The sequence below is a fragment of the Pogona vitticeps genome, chromosome 6 (genome assembly GCF_051106095.1).
Source record: "Pogona vitticeps strain Pit_001003342236 chromosome 6, PviZW2.1, whole genome shotgun sequence".
Taxonomy (NCBI): domain Eukaryota; kingdom Metazoa; phylum Chordata; class Lepidosauria; order Squamata; family Agamidae; genus Pogona; species Pogona vitticeps.
The window spans coordinates 50693662-50708759 of NC_135788.1; the positions used below are offsets into that span (position 1 = coordinate 50693662).

General features: G+C 39.8%; 1 protein-coding gene across 4 annotated transcripts in view; it reads left to right on the top strand.

Annotated features, from left to right (window-relative positions):
• Positions 1 to 15098, top strand: part of DNAJC13 (DnaJ heat shock protein family (Hsp40) member C13) — a 70325-nt gene that overhangs the window by 40569 nt on the left and 14658 nt on the right. For all 4 annotated transcript variants that reach the window (XM_020804563.3, XM_078377354.1, XM_078377355.1 and 1 more), the window contains 14 exons: positions 3243 to 3445; positions 3816 to 3900; positions 4083 to 4237; positions 4902 to 4947; positions 6627 to 6781; positions 7006 to 7207; positions 7494 to 7609; positions 8414 to 8492; positions 9057 to 9192; positions 10604 to 10788; positions 11768 to 11842; positions 12401 to 12520; positions 13128 to 13307; positions 14500 to 14667. In XM_020804563.3, coding sequence (XP_020660222.1) covers positions 3243 to 3445; positions 3816 to 3900; positions 4083 to 4237; positions 4902 to 4947; positions 6627 to 6781; positions 7006 to 7207; positions 7494 to 7609; positions 8414 to 8492; positions 9057 to 9192; positions 10604 to 10788; positions 11768 to 11842; positions 12401 to 12520; positions 13128 to 13307; positions 14500 to 14667 — 1905 coding nt within the window. The remainder of the gene's footprint in view (positions 1 to 3242; positions 3446 to 3815; positions 3901 to 4082; positions 4238 to 4901; positions 4948 to 6626; positions 6782 to 7005; positions 7208 to 7493; positions 7610 to 8413; positions 8493 to 9056; positions 9193 to 10603; positions 10789 to 11767; positions 11843 to 12400; positions 12521 to 13127; positions 13308 to 14499; positions 14668 to 15098) is intronic.

Below are 15098 nucleotides of genomic sequence, written 5' to 3' on the forward strand. Positions count from 1 at the left end.
AGGAGATGGGAAGAATAAACATTGACATCCTGGGTGTCAGTGAACTAAAATGGGCGAATTCAGTTCAGACGATTACCATATCTACTCTTGTGGGCAAGAATCCCGTAGAAGAAATGGAGTAGCCCTCATAGTCAACAAAAGAGTGGGAAAAGCTGTATTGGGATATAATCTCAAAAATGATAGAATGATTTCAATACGAATCCAAGGGAGACCTTTTAACATCACATTAATCCAAGTTTCTGCACCAACCACCGATGCTGAAGAGGCTGAAATTAAGCAGCTCTATGAAGACTTACAACACCTTCTAGAACTGACACTAAAGAAAGATGTTCTTGTCATTATAGGAAATTGGAATGTTAAAGTAGGGAGTTGAGATAAAAGGAACAACAAGTAAGTGTGACCTTGGAGTTCAAAATGAAGCAGGGCAAAAGCTAATAGAGTTTTGTCAAGAGAGCAAGCTGTTCATCACAAACACTCTTTCCAGTGACACAAGGCGACTCTACACATGGCCATCACCAGATGGGCAATACAAAAATCAGATTGATTATATTCTCTGCAGCCAAAGATGGAGAAGCTCTATACAGTCAGCAAAAACAAGACCTGGAGCTAATTGTGGCTCTTACCATCAGCTTCTTATATCAAAATTCAAGCTTAAACTGAAGAAAGTAGGAAAAAAACCACTGGGCTAGTCAGGTATAATCTAAACCATATCCCTTATGAATACACAGTGGAAGTGAAGAACAAATTTAAGGAACTAAATTTGGTGGACAGAGTGCCTGAAGAACTATGAATGGAGGCTCATAACATTGTATAGGAGGCAGCAATAAAAACCATCCCAAAGAAAAGGAAATGCAAGAAAGCAAAGTGGTTGTCCAATGAAGCCTTCCAAATAGCAGAGAAGAGAAGGGAAACAAAATGCAAGGGAGATAGAGAAAGTTACAGAAAATGGAATGCAGACTTCCAAAGAATAGCAAGGAGAGACAAGAGGGCCTTCTTAAACAAAAAGTGCAAAGAAATAGAGGAAAATAATACAAAGGGGAAAACCAGAGATCTGTTCAAGAAAATTGGAGATATTAAAGGACAATTTGGTGCAAAAATGGACATGATAAAGGACAAAAATGGCGGGGACCTTACAGAAGCAGAAGAAGCGGTGGCAAGAATACACAGAGGAATTATACCAGAAAGATCTGGATGTCCCGGACAACCCAGATAGTGTGGCTGCTGACTTTGAGCCAGACATCCTGGAGAATGAAGTCAAATGGTCCTTAGAAAACATGGCTAACAACAAGGCCAGTGGAGGTGATGGCATTCCAGTTGAACTGTTTAAACTCTTAAAAGATGATGCTTTTAAGATGCTACACTCAACATGCCAGCAAGTTTGGAAAACTCCGCAGTGGCCAGAGGATTGGAAAAGATCAGTCTACATCCCAATCCCAAAGAAGGGCAGACCCAAAGAATGCTCCAACTACCGTACAATTGCACTCACTTCAAAATCCTACAGGGTAGGCTTCAGCAGTATGTGGACCAAGAACTCCCAGAGGTACAAGCTGAATTTCGAAATGGCAGAGGAACTAGAGACCAAATTGCTAACATGTGCTGGATTATGGAGAAAGCCAGAGAGTTCCAGAAAAACATCTACTTCTGCTTCATTGACTACGCAAAAGCCTTTGACTTGTGTGGACCACAGCAAACTATGGCAAGTTCTTAAAGAAATGGGAGTGCCTGACCACCTTATTTGTCTCCTGAGAAATCTATACGAGGGACAGGAAACAACAGAACTGGATATGAAACAACTGATTGGTTCAAAATTGGGGAAGGAGTATGACATATTGTCTTCCTGCTTATTTAACTTATATGCAGAATACATCATGCAAAAGGCAGGACTGGATGAATCCCAAAACGGAATTAAGATTGCCGGAAGGAATATCAACAACCTCAGATATGCAGATGATACCACTCTGATGACAGAAAGTGAGGAGGAATTAAAGAACCTCTGAATGAGGGTGAAAGAGTAGAGCGCAAAAAATGGTCTGAAGTTCAACATCCAAAAAACTAAGATCATGGCCACTGGTCTCATCACCACCTGGCAAATAGAAGGAGGCAGTGACAGATTTTACCTTCTTGGGCTCCATGATCACTGCAGATGGCGACAGCAGCCACGAAATTGAAAAACGTCTGCTTCTTGGGGGGAAAACAGTGACAAACCTAGACAGCATCTTAAAAAGCAGAGACATCACCTTGCCGATAAAGGTCCACATAGTCAAAGCTATGGTTTTTCCAGTAGCAACGAATGGAAGTGAAAGCTGGACCATAAAGAAGGCTGACCGCCAAAGAATTGATGCTTTTGAATTGTGGTGCTGGAGGAGACTCTTGAGAGTCCCCTGGCCTGCAAGGAGATCAAACCTATCCATATTGAAGGAAATCAACCCTGAGTGCTCACTGGAAGGACAGATTCTGAAGCTTAGGCTCCAATACTTTGACCATTTCATGAGAAGTGAAGACTCCCTGGAAAAGACCCTGATGTAATCGAAGCTACCAACATGAATTTGACCAAATTCCGTGAGGCAGTAGAAGACAGGAGGGCTCTGGTCCATGGGGTCACGAAGAGTTGGACATGGCTTAACGACTAAACAGCAACATGCCTTACCACTTTGAATGTGGTCTTGGTGTTGCTTTTGTTTACTGTTTCTTAAATAGGTATTTGTTTGATCCTCTTTCGTATTTGTATACTTAATGTTTTTAGCTTTAAATATTGTCTTTTAATGATGTAAAGCTGCATTGGGTCCTTTTTAAGGAGAACAGAGGGGGGGTTACAAATGAATGAATAAGTGGGTTTTGAAAGTGAATAATTTTGTCTGGATTTGCTGATAATTCTGAAATGACCACTTGTTTTACCCTGTTCCTATGCTGTGGGACTCAGCTCTGTTGCTTGAGTTATTTGATGATATCAGCGTTACAGGCATCTTCAACATGTAACCTCCTAATCATGGATTGCTGCTTAATAGACTTCTTTTAGTTGGCTCGCTCACAAGCCCTTAAGTTTGTGTAAAAAGTATTATTGTTCTATCCTTTTTAAGGGTGATTTTTCTTTATTCTGTGGTTTTTGTAGTTGTTTCCTGGATGGAAATTCTTAAGTGTGTTGATTTAATCAGCACAACTCAAGAAATTCAAACACACTCTTCCACCACCCCCAGGCCATGGCATTTTAATGTTTTCACTGTGATAATCAACGTCTAACTCAGATGCAGGAATTATGGACAAAAGGGAAGCTGACTTCCAAAACACGCTGCTGGGCCCAAGGCATGGATGGATGGCGTCCACTGCAGGTTATCCCTCAGCTGAAGTGGTGTCTGCTTGCCACAGGACAGGCTGTGCTGAATGAGACAGATCTGGCTACACTTATTCTCAACATGCTGGTTACCATGTGTAGCTATTTTCCTAGTAGGTAAGGATTATTGATTCCTATTAGTTGATATTCTCTCTAGTGGAATGACTTTGTCTACAATTGTAAATAGATTCACTTGTTTATATAAAAGTTTGCAAAAAGCTTTTCATAGTATCTCCTTGGGAAAATGAGGTCATTTTCTGAAAGTGAAGGTGAGATAGGACGATAGGATCAGAATCCAAATTAAGGATGCCAGTATCTGTAATGCTGACCTTGGGGTAACAGTTTATACAGTTAGAAAAATTAACACTAGAATAAAGTGGAAAATTGCATGTGAAAATACATACTGAGTTGTGATGCCTGTGGAACAAAAGTTTTCATCCAGATGATCATATAGTATACATTGATTAGGAAAATATTTATTTTCTAGAGATCAGGACAATGCCATTATACGACCTTTACCCAGAGTGAAGAGGCTCCTTTCAGACAGCACCTGCCTTCCCCATATCATTCAGGTTAGTTGATCTTCTGTCTTACCTCTGAGAAATAGGTTTCCTTTGCTCTCCTCATGTTCTGTGTGTTTTTTTAATCTTGAAAAAATACAGCTTGAGTGGGAGGGTGGTAACATAATTTGAAATACAATATAAACATTAGTTGTTTCATTTTTTGTTTCTTTGTTTTTTTATTTGCATTGCAGTTGTTGCTGACTTTTGACCCCATTCTTGTTGAGAAAGTTGCTATATTGCTTTTCTACATCATGCAAGACAACCCACAATTACCTCGCCTTTATTTGAGTGGAGTTTTCTTCTTCATTATGATGTACACTGGTTCCAATGTACTTCCTGTTGCCAGGTGAAAACAAAAAGAATGTTCAGTATCTGTATAATGTATTTATTTACTTACTCTTAACACCTCCACAGGGACATGGTGGCACTGCGGGTTAAACTGCAGAAGCCTCTGTGCTGCAGGATCGGAACACCAGCAGTCGTAAGATCAAAATCCATGCAATGGAGTGAGCTCCCTTCACTTGTCCCAGCTTCTGACAACCTAGCACTTAGAAAACATGCAAATGCGAGTAGATACGTAGGTAGCACCACAGTGGGAAGATGACGGTGTTCCATGTCTAGTCACGCTGGCCACCTGACCATGGAAACCATCTACGGACAAACGCTGGCTCTACAGCTTGGAAACGGGGATGAGCAGCACCCCCTAGAGTTGGACATGACTGGACTAAATGTCAAGGGGAACCTTTACCTAACACTAGCTAAGGACATAAGCTATTATGTGGCATTTTATTCCTGAGGCATTTTGTTTTAAACATCTCACCTAAGGAGTCCTGTAAAGAACCTGGGCTGAACTTTGTGTGTGTGCTGGCAGGGGTGCTCAGGAGGTATGTGAGACTAGATTTGCTTTGTCAGGGAGTCTTTCAGTTTTACAAGTACTTTCAACTGTTTGCAGAGCAGAGCTTATGCCTTTGAACTATGAACATCTTAATTATTACTAAATTACCTTTTAGGTTTCTGAAATACACACATTCAAAACAAGCTTTCAAATCTGAGGAGGTAAGGAACAATTGCTCGTATAAAATAAACTTGTGATGTTTTTGCAGATGAATTGAGCTTGGCAATGTATTAGGAATTAGTTTTAAGCATTTTAAATTAAGATTCCTTTTTGTTGTATTTTATCTGCTTGAATAGATGTATGTATGCATGCATGCATGTATTTATGTATTTAGTTAATTTATATACTACCCATCTAACCAGAGGCCAATTTAGGTGGGACTGATTACAGGGAACATATAACTCCCCTGTTACAGCAACTCCACTGGCTGTCCATCTGTTTCTGGGCACAATTCAAAGTGCTGGTTTTAATCTATAAAGCCCTACACTGCTTGGTTCCAAGCTATCTAAAAGACTGCATCTCCTTCTATGAACCTGCTGAGGCTTTAAGATCATCAGGGGAGGCCTTTCTCTTGATCCCGCCACCCTCACAGATGCACTTGGTGGGAACAAGGGAGAGGGCCTTCTCTGTTGTTGCTTCAAGGCTCTGGAACTCTCTTCCACAGGAAGCTAGGCTGACCTCATCTTTGCTGTCCTTCCAGAAGCAGGAAAAGACCTTTCTCTTCAGGCAGGCTTTTCCTCAATAACTGGTGGTCTGAGAGGGGTTTTTACATGGACTGTTGCACTATATTGTTTTAAATGTGTTTTAGTATTGATTTTATTTACTGCTTTTAGTATAATGTTTGATTCTTTTTCAGTACCGTATTTTTCACTCCATAAGACGCACCTGACCATAAGACGCGCCTAATTTTTAAATACAAAAAATAAATAAAAATAAATAAACGTGTGTGCGTCTTATGGAGCAAATACTGTCCCCTGGCCACCGCAGGGGTCCCCGCCACTGCTATTGCTGCCTTCCCAGGCCTCTGGAGGCCTGGGAAGGTAGCATTGGTGGTGGTGGGACCCCCATGATGCCCTCTGAGGCCTCTGGAGGCTGCAGAAGGTAGCGATGGTGGCGGGGGAGGACAGTATTTGCTCCATAAGACGCACACACTTCCCCCCCACTTTTGGGGGGAGGTGTGTCTTATGGAGCGAAAAATACGGTATTTGTATTTTTACTGTTTTTAACTTTTAAATACTATTTTTTTAACTATGTAAGCCGCCTTGTGTCCTTTCTAAGGAGAAAAGCAAGATATGAATGAATGAATAATTGTTGATCCTGAGAGGAATATCTGCTAGAATAGCTGTTTTAGAAAATTCTTTAAGCTGAGGACAGTTGTGTAATTTGACAAAATTGAGTTGGATCCAGATTTAATTTTACTTTGATTGCTCGATTGAAACTATAAGTGAGTCCTTATCGAAATCCCATTGATTTTGGTGAATCGACTTCCAGTTTCATATAATTAGAAAAACCATAGTGTTGCCAACAACTCAGAGGGTACTAAACATTAACCTGTCTCTAGCGGTAGATATTTGTGCTGGGCCTACAGTCTTTTTGGCTGAGGAACAGGATAAAATGTGTTAAACTCCAAATGACTGATCCTATGTTCATTTGTATTTGACTAAATCCCACAGAACTTACTTAAGAGTTCAATGGTGTGTGATTGCACTGTAATATTGGGTTGCAGAATTTATATCTTAGCTTTCAAAAAAGAAATAACATTTTTATATACATACACTGGCTCCCTTAATGTACACATAATTATGATTGGAACAATTCTTTTTCTTTTCTTTTCTTTAAGACAAAAGGGCAAGATATAGTGCAGAGGAGTATTCTTGGACATATCCTACCAGAGGCTATGGTGTGTTACTTGGAGAACTACGAGCCAGAAAAATTTTCTGAAATCTTTTTGGGTGAATTTGATACTCCAGAAGCAATCTGGAGCAACGAAATGAGGTAACTCATTTATACACTGTATACAAAATGGATGATGACAACAGTGTTTTATTTATTATTTTCCTTCCACACTCTTAGCATGTATTCCCTATTGCAGTTTGTACTTAAATCAGTCAGATGCCTGGCTTGCCACATATAACTGGATTTTATAATCTATTATCTAAATCAATATCTGGAAGGACATCAGTACTGGGTTTTTTAAAGAGTTCTTTTGCAATTCATAGGCGCCTTATGATAGAGAAGATAGCTGCTCATCTTGCTGACTTCACTCCTCGCCTTCAGAGTAATACAAGAGCACTTTACCAGTACTGTCCCATACCAATTATCAACTATCCCCAACTGGAGAATGAGATGTTCTGTAACATTTATTACCTCAGACATCTTTGTGATAAGCATCGGTTTCCTGATTGGCCCATCAAAGATCCTGTAAGTCAAACATTTTGTAGTGTTCCCAGTTTGTAACACAGCAGAATTGAGGTGGGAAAAGGAATATGCTACTAATCTTTAAAACTGATCACTTTGCTGAGATGTTGTTACTAGGCCTCATTTCATTAACAGAGTTTAAAAGATGCAATTAATCCTAAATGTTTGAGCATAATTTCTTCAGATTAGATAAAGGTAAATGTCTGAGTAATAACAGCTCTCTCTTTTTTGCTGTAAAGGATGCAAAATGACACTTCAGAATAGTTTACTAGACATTTTGTATACTTAGGTTAAACTTTTGAAAGATACTTTAGAAGCTTGGAAGAAGGAGGTGGAGAAGAAGGCACCAACAATGTCCATAGATGATGCTTACGAGGTCCTCCATCTTCCAAAGGGACAAGGACAGTACGTTACTCTTTATAACCAAATTCAATATTCTAAAGCAATTTTAACTTTCCTCATATTTAATCAACTCCAATTAGCTACCAAAACTAGAAAAATAATGGTATTTCTATATGTCTTGTGGCTGGGAAGTTTGCTGTAGTAACAACAGTGCAGTAATTCTATACAGGAGCATATATGTTGGGAACGTCCTCTCTTAAACATTTGGTTTTATGCCACTAAGCTACAGGATGGGCAGCACACAGAACTGTGTACCACAGAGAGAGGGAGTGTGTGACTTTCCTGAAGCTGTTGGGACTGTGGCTTCCTCTGTCCCTCACTATCAGCTATGCTGGCTAGAGCTGTTGGGGAGCTGCAATGCAACAACACCTAGAGAACCAGATGTTTCCTAGGTCCAGTGCTGTGTGCAGTATCCTGTTTCCAGGAATGTGGGCTGACATGTTGAGGCTGAAATCATTCACACCGGGCCTGCTGTAATGTGAAAGTACTAGAGATCTGCCATGTCTCCAGTCTCTGCTTGGAAGTACTCTCCCCATACCAGTGTATCATTACTGTTGCTGTCTCTGTTCAGCATTAAGTAAGCAGTAGATTTAAATTTTACGCACGTGTGTACTAATTCTTTTAAGTGAACAAGAACACCTCTAAGAGTCGACTGAAATCTGCATTTCAAAATCTCTGTTGTCAGAATTATAATATATCTTCATAATTAATGATCTGGATGCAAAGGCTTGCTATAACCAACAAGATTATATTCTTCCCTAAATGAATGGTGGGGATATTGAAACAGTGTCTTTCTGCATATAACAGGCATGATGAAAGCAAAATCAGGAAAGCTTACTTCAGACTGGCCCAGAAATACCACCCTGACAAAAATCCAGAAGGTCGAGTAAGTGCTGTGTTTTAAATATTGTTTTGCCCTAATCCAGTGGTTGACTATGAGCACTGGGTATCCAGTGCTTCTATGGAGCTGCCCAATTTGCTTCAGTGAAGGGAGCAGATGCAACCATTCATTTCTTTGCATGCTCTGACTGAGCAATGTAATGTGTTCATGGACTTCAGTGGGAACAGGAATTCCTTCATATTAGGGATTTGCTAAAAGTTTCTCTTTCACCAGGTAAGTATTGACCAGTTATCGGAATAAACACAATACTGTTCTGAATGGTTTGTACATACTGTTGACATTGACTGTGTATCTGCTGTCTGTTGGCAGGGATGTGGCTGGGATGGGAGGAGAGATAAGAGTATGAATATATTGCAGGACTTTGCAAAGGAACATGTGATGTGTAAATTAAAGTATTAAATCTGTTTTAAAATGAATGAGTCTGTCTGAAAATAATGCAGTTGAAATGAGCTTTTATCTAAAGTACAGCTTGGTTCTTTTGCAATATTAATGAATGTGTTTTGAGATTAGATTTATGCATGTGTGTTGTTTATATGCATACATCTGCAGGATATGTTTGAAAAAGTGAACAAAGCATATGAGTTTCTGTGCACGAAGTCAGCCAAAATGGTGGATGGTCCAGATCCTGAGAATATAATTTTGATTTTGAAAGCTCAGAGTATTCTTTTCAACAGACACAGAGAAGGTAACTGTACTTAATAATGATGATGTGCTGTCAATTCAGTTCTGACTTACGGCAATCCTTTCCAGGAAGAGAGTAATCAGAAGTGGTTTGCCATTCCTTCTTCTTGGGGCATCCTGGGCCTGTGCAGCTTGCCGAAGACCACACAGGCTGGCCGCACTCGTTAAGAAGGCACGGTTGGGAATCAGACTTCCAACCTCTGGCTCAGCAGTCAGATACTGTACTCAAACCACCGAGCTATCCAGCCAGCCAACTATACTTAACAGCTGAATATATAAATTCATCATTGTATTTTAATGCAGACAGTTCTATCATACTGGAAATTGGCATGGTTAAGACAGAAATAGGCAGTTCTATGAAATGTGGTGAATGTTTTTCCAGTAATAGAAAACTGCAATGCCAGACCTCTAAGCTTGACACATTACCTGAAGTATATCACATGAGCAAAATTGTAGATAGCTGGAAGAGCTCCGTTATATGTTCTGCAAGAGCTTTAATCTGAGGAAGCAGAGACTTAAAACCCGTTGCACAGCTCTAGATTTTGTCACAGTGCTGTTGGGAGGAGTGTAATGATACTGCAGGTGGAGTACGTTCTCCACACAGTTTTGCAATTAAAGTACTTGTATATCATACCATTGAAAGCAACAGGGCTTCTGCATATACAGACAAGTAATGAGTAGCCCTTGGTTCAGGTGCCCAAAAACAGGGTAACTGTGTGTGCAATGCGTTGTTGTGTGCACAATTAAAGCTAATAGGATTATGGCCACATATTTAAAAGTGTCGTTCATTGAATGAGTTTGATGCACATACAACTCTATCTCTAAGCTTGTTCAGTGCCACCTTGTAGAGGTAGGTGGGCAGGAACTGCTGATTTGGTGATCCTGCATGGTTCATTCTTTGGATGCACAGATATCCTGTTAGCTTCCCTCCCCTGCCTCATCTGGTGGGCACCCACTCAGAGGAAGAAGTGGGGCAAAGAAGCCCAGGATGCTGCCTCTGAGTGGGCGTCCACTGGATCAGGTGGGGGAGGAAAGCCTGAGCACCTGCGGAACACCTGCGCGTCTGAAGAGCAAACTATTAGGAACCACCAAGCCAGCAGTCCATGTCCATCTGCACATGCCAGCTCATTCATATGCTCCTTGATTGTGCTTTGATGAGTAGTCATTGCCTATGACTGCTTTTGATGGTACCTTTTTTCTTTTCTGTTTGACCTGAATGGATTCATCTCACAAAATCTTGTGCTTGTTTTCAAGTATCTTTAGTTAGTTCCTCCTTTCAGGCTCTTTTTTCTTCTTCTACTGGCCCTTTGATGTAATAGGCTATGAAATAATATAATTTGCACAGTATCTCTTGGTAGTATGTCATAGCAGAACTGCTTCAAATTGGATTTTGACTGTTTTTTCCTTCTTTCAAGATCTGAAGCCATATAAGTATGCAGGCTATCCAATGTTGATCAAGACAATCACATTGGAAACTTCTGATGACCTCTTGTTCTCCAAAGAGTCTCCCCTGTTGCCTGCTGCTACAGAGCTGGCTTTCTACACTGTCAACTGTTCAGCACTGAATGCAGAAGAACTAAGAAGAGAGAATGGGATAGAGGTAGAGCCCTACTGGGAGGGTCTCTGTGTTGTGTTTGGGAAGAGGTAGTGGGAGAGAGTGAATGAATTAATACTTTATTACAGTCAAAGACCAGTAAAACCAAATTAATATAAAATAGATACATATAATAATAGTTTCGTAAAGTCAGTCAGGGTAATAAAATTCCATTAAAATGCGATAAAACAACCCATAGTGGGAGAGAGAGCTACTTTGCATTTTTTTTTAAAGAATGAACTTTTATTTTCAAAATAAATAACCTTTTATTAGTTTGGCTAGGGAGACTAGTAAGTAAGCTTTTCCTCAGGCTTGTAGCTGTATATGTGACAGTGTCTCAGAACTGCTGTTATTGGCTATTCTGTAAGTTGCATAAACAATACTAAATATTTTATGTATTTTCCTTAATTAAGTAAAAAAACAAAACAATTATTTTATTATAAACATACAGTATATGAATGCAGTTAAACACATAACATTAATCTTGTGTTAAAAAGGTAAAATATAAAGTGTACTTCTGAGAATTGCCATTTTAGATTATGCTAAATTTCCAGTTAGTGATGATCTGGCTAGAAATAGTGTATATACAGCATACAGTGGACCCTCTACTTAAGGAATTAATCCGTATTGGAATGGTGGCTGCAAGTCGAAAAGTCTGTAAGTCGAATCTCCATTGACCTACAATGCACTGAAAACCGATTAATCCCATAACCAGTGGTTTTTATTCTATTTTTATTCCATTTTGGTTTTTTTCTGGTCTGTAAGTCGATTCTCTGGCTGCAAGTCGAATCTAAATTTTGCAGCCAGAGAAGTCTGTAACTCGAAAAGTCTGTAAGTCGAGCCGTCTGTAAGTCGAGGGGCCACTGTATATACAATTAGAGTACTAAATATGACTTTAAATAGTACCTAAAGATTATAGAGAAAAAAATTTGCTATAAGAGTTTCTGCTGACTATGTACTATTTATTTTTAAATCATCTCCATAGGTCTTACAGGAGGCTTTTAATCGCTGTGTTGCAGTTTTGACACGTTCTAGTAAGCCAGATGATATGTCCGTTCAGGTAAGTGTTAAAGAAATGTCATGGAGGACTTGATCCGTGTGTGCATGTAAGGTAAAATGTAATTATTATTAACAAACCATGTTTATAAGGGTATGAAAGTTGCCGTAATCTATTATATCTAGCTAAATATTATCAGCCTGCGGACTGGCAATATTTATCGTGATTTTAGGCAGGAGTCTTTCTCTGCTTTGCCTGGAAATAACAGGGATTGTATCTGGGAACCTTTGAGTGCAAAACTGGTGTTTTCCTAATCAGTCACAGCTGTTACCTATTTTGCCATAAGCGTATTTAATGACCGTGGATGTATCCCTCTGTCTGAACATTGGTTTTGCATCATGTGGGAATTTAAAATAACAGGCACTGGGAGCAACATTAGAAAGTTCAAAAATAATGGTTACACTATTTGACAAGAAAGCAAGAGGATAATTGCTTAAAAATTACAGTGTTGTGATCCCTTTGTAATTTTTTTTAAAGAATGTATATTTGAAGTTATCCATATAGTGTTTTTTATACACCATCCCAACTCCTTGTGGCTTCAGAAATTGTTCCTGTTTATAGGTGTGTGGACACATAAGTAAATGTTATAGTGTGGCAGCCCAGTTTGAAGACTGCAGGGAGAAAATAACTGAAATGCCAAATATCATTAAGGACCTCTGTAGGGTGTTGTATCACGGCAAGGTAAGCTCATGCATGGCTGCTGAGTTAATACATTTTTTTATTTTTCTGTGTGTGCTGAGAAAAGGAGTGCCTCAGGAATTCTCATTTAAAGGATATAACATTACATTCATATACTTTTAATTTTGAATGTTATAGAATATCCAGACAGAACCCAGTTCAAATTAGTTTTCATGTTTTTAAAGACTTATGGAAGACATTTTTTGCTTATGTTCAAAAAAGATATACCACAGAAGGGACAAAGGTTCACACCTCAGTAGTCCTTCTACCCGTCCCACTATACTGTAGAATGGGGATGGTCTACTGTGTATGTTGTTGGACTTCCAGCATCACCAACAGGGAAACTGCAGCCCTACCACTTTTGGAGGGCTCCAGCTCCCCCATCCTGCTCTAGTCTGATGATAAAGTAAGCCAAAACCAAGCCTTATAGCTCATGAGGAACTTATCATTGTTGTATTATATGATATACTTTATTATATGATATACTTTATATGATATACTTTATTATATGATATACTTTTATCAGTACACATCCTTATCTGATGCCTACTGGACTTCACTGTATCTTATTTGCCATCCAAAGTAAATAAATGTGTTCAATCCTATGCAGAACCTTCCACGTGTGGCTTCCCTTGGAGTAGAATGTGTCAGTTCATTTGCTGTGGATTTCTGGCTGCAAACACATCTGTTTCAAGCTGGAGTCCTCTGGTATTTACTAGGCTACCTCTTTAACTATGATTATACACTGGAAGAAAGCGGTATTCAAAAGAGTGAAGATTCCAATCAGCAGGTAATCCTTGGGAATTATAATAATACTCTTAGAACTGCAGAGATGGAAGGGACCCTATGGATCACTAAGTAGGGGCACAGCAGGGAATCGAACTCCCAGCCTCTGGCTCTGCAGCCAGAGACCTAAACCACTGAGCTGTCTTGCAGTTCATAACACCAAATTTTAAGTATGTAATGACCAACATTTCTGAGGGGATCTTAGGAACTTGAATTAAGTTCCTTAGATTCAAACACACTCTTTAATGTGCTCTATTTTGGAAGGCTGTAGTGGCACCACCATCCTGAGCCCACACAGGGCCATACCCCACCTCCTGTAACTGTTGAATTTGCTGCTGTGTTGACAAAAAGGCAGCATTCTACCTTTACAAATAGTGCATTCCCCCCTCTGCAATAAGTGTCACACTCTCCTTGTGCCTTGTTTACAAGCAGATCTGTGCTTTTGAGACCATGAACCTACTTGTAAACATGGCAGATAGGGAGTGTACATCTTCTCTTAAGAGAAACTCCTGCTTTTAGAATTAACTACAGCTTTTTTGCTGCCACCACGATGGCAAATTAAGCTAGTGGCTGCTCCTTCATATCATTACCTCATCTTCATGTAAATGTTTCTGCAGCATATTAGACAAATGACTGATATTCCCCAAGGAATCTTTCTCCTTAAGCTCTGCTTATGAGTACTGTTTATTTAATTTTGATTGGTTCTGCTATAAACGTAGCAACATTTCAAAACCAAGGAATGCATCTTCTGAGGAGACAAACACCTTCTGAAATTTCAGTAGTGTACAGACTTCCCCTCGAGCTAGGAGGAAGGGAGAAACCTGGTTTGGAGACTTATCTTTAAAAAACAAGAAAAACTCCAGATTGTCCCAATTTTCCTTTCTCAAGGTCAGTTGTATGGGCTCATAGATATGACAGTTTGGATTCTTGAATTAATGAAATATAACTAAAAATAACTTACCTCTTCTCCTCTTCCCCTGAGACCTTTGGAGAGTTGGCAGATCTTTCTGAACTACCTGGGGTTGATTACAAGGAGCTGTAGTGAGAAACAGCAGTTGTTCCAAAGGGAGCAAAAGCACTTACCATAAGCTGTCTCAGATTTTGCTTAGAGTATTCCATGTGGAAGAGTCTGTGTCTGAGTTCTTCCTCCACTCAAGTAAAATAACTAAGACTAATTCACTCTTTTTTCATAACAGGAAGTAGCTAATACCCTTGCCAAGCTTAGCCTCCTTGCTTTGAGCCGGCTTGGTGGATATCTTCCTGGAGAACAAGCTACACCTGAAAACCCAACGATCAGGAAAAGCCTTGCAGGCATGCTGACCCCTTATATTGCAAGGAAACTTGCTGTGGTTAACCCCACTGAGGTATGAGAACACTGTAGTTTTCTTATTAATGGTTCCATTTTATTTAACATGGGCACATAAACAAAGTACTTAGGAGCATGTACGTTTGATATAAAGTTGTATATTGTGAGGGTTTGGCGGGAGGGTCTTGTTTCGCAATGATTTCAGGCAACACAGGCTGCAGTGAAAACTGTGGAACATTTATTTGTGTATCAAGCAATAAACAAGTGTTCTGAACTGGTGAGCATGTTTTTGTCTCCTTCCTCCAATGGGTCCAGAAGGGGTTTCCAACCATCAGATGCAAAAGGGTCATTATAACTATTATTCCAAGGTCCCGGTAACTTGGGGGCGTCCACTCCTTCAGGGTCATCCCTGACGGAGCATCAAGCAAGGGCACAGCCTCGTCCTCATCGAAATCGTCCCACTGGGCACCTCTCTCCTGCTCCAAACCC